This window comes from Eutrigla gurnardus (genome assembly GCF_963514095.1).
Source record: "Eutrigla gurnardus genome assembly, chromosome: 17".
Taxonomy (NCBI): domain Eukaryota; kingdom Metazoa; phylum Chordata; class Actinopteri; order Perciformes; family Triglidae; genus Eutrigla; species Eutrigla gurnardus.
In genome coordinates, this window is record NC_139928.1 from 22,676,133 (window position 1) to 22,681,132 (window position 5,000).

Consider the following 5,000-nt stretch of genomic DNA (forward strand, 5'->3'; position numbering starts at 1 on the left):
AACTCAATAACAGTCCTTCATGACTGGAACTTTTCTGTGACGTATGGGGAGCTATCATGTATGGAGACCGGTGTGTGTGCTGCCATGTGATGCCGGTTGCTCGGACCATGCATGACGGTGTGTGGAATGTCACAAAGGGGCAACTTGTTGCTCGCATTCCTCCACTCAAACAAGGCTGCGGCGCCAATTGTGTCAGTGGGTGGATTTCGGCTCGAGCCGGTCCGCCCGGGGGATGTGAATAGAGCGGGATTAGAGCCTCTTTTTCTTTTTTTTTAGGGGGTCAGCTAGGCGTGCAGAATCCTTTTGACGTGAGTGTGAGGCAGCGGTTTGCACCATTTCTGTAGGAGGGGAGGGGAGGGGGGGGGAGGGAGGAGCAATAAAGCTCCAATAAAGATCCGTATTGGGATACTTGATGGAATCAATCCTGTAGTCAATCCACGGCTCTCTCACTGTCCTTTTTTAATTTAAAAGGAGCTTTTGAAAATCTCCCAGGAGTCTTGTCACTTGGCGGGAATTGCCCCCGCCCTCGTTGTTTTTAACGCCCTCGTTTCCAGTCTATGACCGTGAATCACCTCTGTGTTAGTGCAGACTTTAAAGGGATGTGTGTGTGGTTTCAGTTGCATTTAATTGGTTTAAAGGGGCAGGTGGGCATCTCTCCAACTTCCCTCAACACCGTTTCCTCTCTCTCCTTCTACAGACGACGAGGACGACGATGACGAAGACGAGGAGGAGATCGACGTGGTGACGGTGGAGCACAAGCAGCAACGCAAACCTCGCCGCTTGGTCAACGCCCGCAAGCCGGTGACCATCACGGTGCGCGCCGACCCCCTGGACCCCGGCATGAAGCGTTTCCACATCTCCATCCACCAGCAGCAGCACAACTACGCCGCCCCCTCGCCAGACACGCTCCCCCCGCCGCCGCCGCCGGTTGAGCCGCCGAGGAAGAGGGTCCGGCAGGAGTGCTCCTCGCTGCCACACCAGAACTCTCACCATCATCATCACCAGCAACCGCGAGCAGGCCACGCCCCTCTGAACTTAGACAGCAGGAAGTGTCACGTGACCTCCAGGTCGGAGTCGCCCAACCTCAGCGCCTGCTCACCCACCTCCTCTTCGTCGCCGTCGTCTCCCCCTTCCTCCTCCTCCTCTTCCTCCTCCCACTCCCAGAGCTCCCCCTCCAAGCCCTACTCCTTCTGCCACCTCTCCGCCAGCCCGCAGTCCTCCGACTGCGAGGACACGGACAAGCGCAAGGCGCACAACTTCCTGGAGCGCAAGCGCCGCAATGACCTGCGCTCGCGCTTCCTGTCGCTGCGGGACGAGATCCCGGGCCTGGCGGACTGCCCCAAGACGCCGAAGGTGGCGATCCTGACGCGGGCCACGGAGTACCTGCAGCAGCTGCACACCAGCGAGCGGCAGAAGGCCCAGGAGAGGAAGCAGCTGAAGTCCCGGCAGCTGCAGCTGCTGCAGAGGCTGGCGCTGCTCAAACGCTCCTGAGCCGGTCGTCACGGCGATAACACAGGGAAACTGGACAGGGCGGGGCTTACATGAAGGAGAAGGGGGGGGAAAGACACTAATGTTCACTTTGAAAATTGGTCACGTTGGAATAGTGCGGGTGGATTTTTTTATTTTTTTTTGTGGTTTGCACATTTAGCTTCTGAGTGATCGACGAGGCCGTGAGCCGGACGGGGGGGCAGCGAGACCGGGACCAGGACCGGGATCTTACGGGGGGATTAATATGTCCACGGTTACTCAAAGTAGATTCTGTTCTATTTCCCCTTTTGGTGGGAAAAAATGTTCAAAACTGTTGCTTGCTACGGGGGAGGGGGCGGGGCTTCTCGTTGACAAACTGCTGCATGGTCTGGTCCGACGTCTCCTTGATTGTGATTGGTCCTCGGTGTCTCCTCTCTGTCTGTCACCAGTCTGAAGTTTCCCTGCAGAGTCTCTGTCACATTTTCTTTTCTTTTACTCCTTTTTTTTTTTTAGGCGCTTGGCATGAATACAACTTGCACATTTTTGTTATCAAGTTGTGCCTTGTTTCTGGTCAGTTCCCTTCTCTCTCATTCTTCATCCCCTCTTTCTGTGTTGCTTGTTCTTTTCTTCACAATCTGTTGCATCCGTGGTGTTATGACTGGATATAATATATTCTGCACCTCTGGAATAGCTCAGGTTGAGTCCTAACATCTGTGCCTGCAGGTGTTTGTCTTCTTGCATCCCCCCCCCCCCCCCCCCCCCCTCCCCTCCCGTTCCCCCGGTAACGGCCAGTTTTTGTTTGCATCATTTGGTGAAAATATGTTTTTGAGATTTATCCTATTTTTCTGCAAAAAAAAGAAAACACCATGAAGATATCTTTTATAATAGTCGTGCCATGGAAAACTCAGCCAACAGGTGAATAATAAATGATCAACCAAAATGATATGGGAATGGCTTAAATTGAATCTGTATGTTTGAAGCAACATCTTTAAAAAAAAAAAAAATGCCAACGTTGAGGTCCAGCTGTACATTTCTTTCATCATGCTGTCTTGATATATTTGTAAATTTGTTTTTTGCATTCGATGTAATGCCTATAGAAGCCTTTCAATGTATGTAGACTATCCTGTTGGATGTTATGTATATAAGACCCTGACTGTACAGCCCCCCCCCCCCTCCACAAACCAAAACCAGAGCTGTCTACTTTACTCATCCTAGTTTTTGTTCGTGGGCTGAGCTTGATGGTTTTTTCAAAGATAACTCAAAGATTCTATTTTTGTTAATAAACATGATTATGAAAAATAAAAAAACAGTCAAAATAAAAACTGATCACATTAGACACTTTGTCACCACACTTTTTTTTTTTTTTTTGCAATGCCTACTCGTTTCTTTCCCGTTCACTGTGTTCTCGTCTCTGGGTTTTGTTTTGTTTTATTTGTACAAGTGAGAGTTGACAAAAAAGTTTTATACTATATTTTCCTACCGAGTTGTGTTCCAGTGTGAGCTAATGACTGTTTCTGTTCTTGTAGCCGGCGGTGGGCTTGTTGGTGGTTTCTGTGCTGGTGGTGGAGAAGGAAAAAAACTTGTCATGTACAGAGTGGTCTGCTTTCTCTCTGTGGAGTGAGAAGCACCTGAACGCTTCAATCCAATCACTATAGCTGTAGCACTCTTAAATCTGGTGCTGGCGGGGTGAGGAGGGGGGCTTAAGAGGATCTACCGATTAAACTTCTGGCCATGCGCAGCCTTTAGTGATCTTAACGTTACGGCTTTTTTTTTTTTTTTTTTTGCAAGCTTGGTGCGCCCTATTGTTCCCGTAAGCCATGCGACAAAGAACACTGTAGCCCTGGAACTAGTACTGTAAATGACTGGGTCATGACGAGTAGCATGCTCTGCTATTACCAGCACTCAGGAAACTCCCACGTAGCCTGTAGCTCTCGTGATCGGACCCCCCACCCCTTCACCCCCCTGCTATAATATATATATCTAACATGGACACACACAGAGAGAGAATCGGAGTCACCATATCGTTAATGTTTCCTTCATTCCTGCTGAATTAATATTGTTTCTGCCATTTTATTCAGCACAAACCACCATTAGCCCTGATTTGTTTTTTTTGTTTGTTTTTTTTGCTCCTCCCCTCAATACTGGGTTTTGCCTCATTCGTTTGACTTTACTGGCCGCTGGTCTCTGCTGTCGGCACAGTCACGTAGCAGTGGACGTTGCTTACTTACTTTGGGAGTTTAACTATGGTGATTTTGGAGCCTTGTTTCAGCACTTTGTTTTTTTCTGTACCTCATAAGCCTCTATGTATGAAGAGTAAGTCAGAAAAATAATAAATTCATGGTTTGACATCATTAAATTACATGTTTTGCCTTATGTTTGTCTCTTACACACACACACACAAGAAACACTTAACACCTTGTTGTATATTTAATTCATAGGGACTGTAGCTACACTTAAATACTTAAATCCAGCGGGTTTTTTTCATATCTTTGCACAGGATCAGAGTCTAATTATAATGCAGACACCTGTACGAGTGAACACACACACACACACGCCCATCTGCCATTTGTTCTGAGCAGTCTCCAAGGTAACTGATCCTGGCATCTTTGCCACGGCAACGAGCAGCGTTTTCGCTCAATGCTGGAGAGCTCCCGACAGTTTCCATAGAAACAATTATAACCATGCTGCACTTCTTCACATAAACGCGTTTAATAAATGTGATGATGTTCACAGACATTTTAAAGACACCTTATTGATTTAAGATTTAATTTTTTTTTATAACTGAAATGGTTTTTATCCAACAGACCAATCAGATCGTTTAATTCACACCAGTGAGACCAACGTGTCTAAATAATCCCATTTATTATTAATTTATCATCAATCAATGTTGCCACAGTAACGGCTGCCTGTCGCCTAGTAACTGGAGCCCACCTCTCATCGCTACACCCACCGCGCATGCGCGCTGCTGTCAGCTGGTGTTGCCGGGGAGGAAGAGGAGGAGGCGGCATCATGGCGGCGTCCGCTGCCGGTGTGCAGCGTGCCTGGAGGAGAGCGATGGCGCCGTCGTTGGTCGTGATTTTGGGAGCTACCGGCACCGGGAAGTCCAAGCTGGCGATGGAGATCGGAAGGCGGCTGCGGGGGGAGATAATCGGCGCCGACTCCATGCAGGTAGGGAGGCTGTCAAAGCGGGGAGAGAGTCGCTGGTCCGATGGCGGCGATGACGCTGCTCACGACGCACGTCGTTGGTTGATATAAAGTAGAGTAAAAACGGAATAAAAGCATCTTCTGCTCGATTTAAACACAACACAGAGCCGCTAGACTTGTCATCTTCAACTCTCCTTTCCAGTTAGCTTCCTGCTAACGAGCTAACACGCTAACGTTAGCAGGGAGTTAGCTAAAAGCCGCTAAGTCACTCTGTGAAAATGACAAGTTAATTTAACGCGACCATTTCTCCACCACGAACATTAAAAAGTGTTAAATGACTCTTTCACACCAGTAAAGCTTGCCTCGGGTCCACGGCAGCAACAAGCCGC

The 5,000-nt window shown here is 48.5% G+C and overlaps 2 protein-coding genes across 2 annotated transcripts in view; both read left to right on the forward strand.

The window, feature by feature from the left end:
• Positions 1-3,823, forward strand: part of myclb (MYCL proto-oncogene, bHLH transcription factor b) — a 5,821-nt gene extending 1,998 nt beyond the window's left edge. Inside the window, exon 3 of the mRNA XM_084033097.1 lies at positions 698-3,823. Coding sequence (XP_083889223.1) covers positions 698-1,491 — 794 coding nt within the window. The 3' untranslated portion in view covers positions 1,492-3,823. The remainder of the gene's footprint in view (positions 1-697) is intronic.
• Positions 3,824-4,429: 606 nt separating this feature from the next.
• trit1 (tRNA isopentenyltransferase 1) overlaps positions 4,430-5,000 on the forward strand; it is a 27,858-nt gene continuing 27,287 nt past the window's right edge. The window contains exon 1 of the mRNA XM_084032081.1: positions 4,430-4,635. Within this exon, the coding sequence (XP_083888207.1) occupies positions 4,477-4,635 (159 nt within the window). The 5' untranslated portion in view covers positions 4,430-4,476. The remainder of the gene's footprint in view (positions 4,636-5,000) is intronic.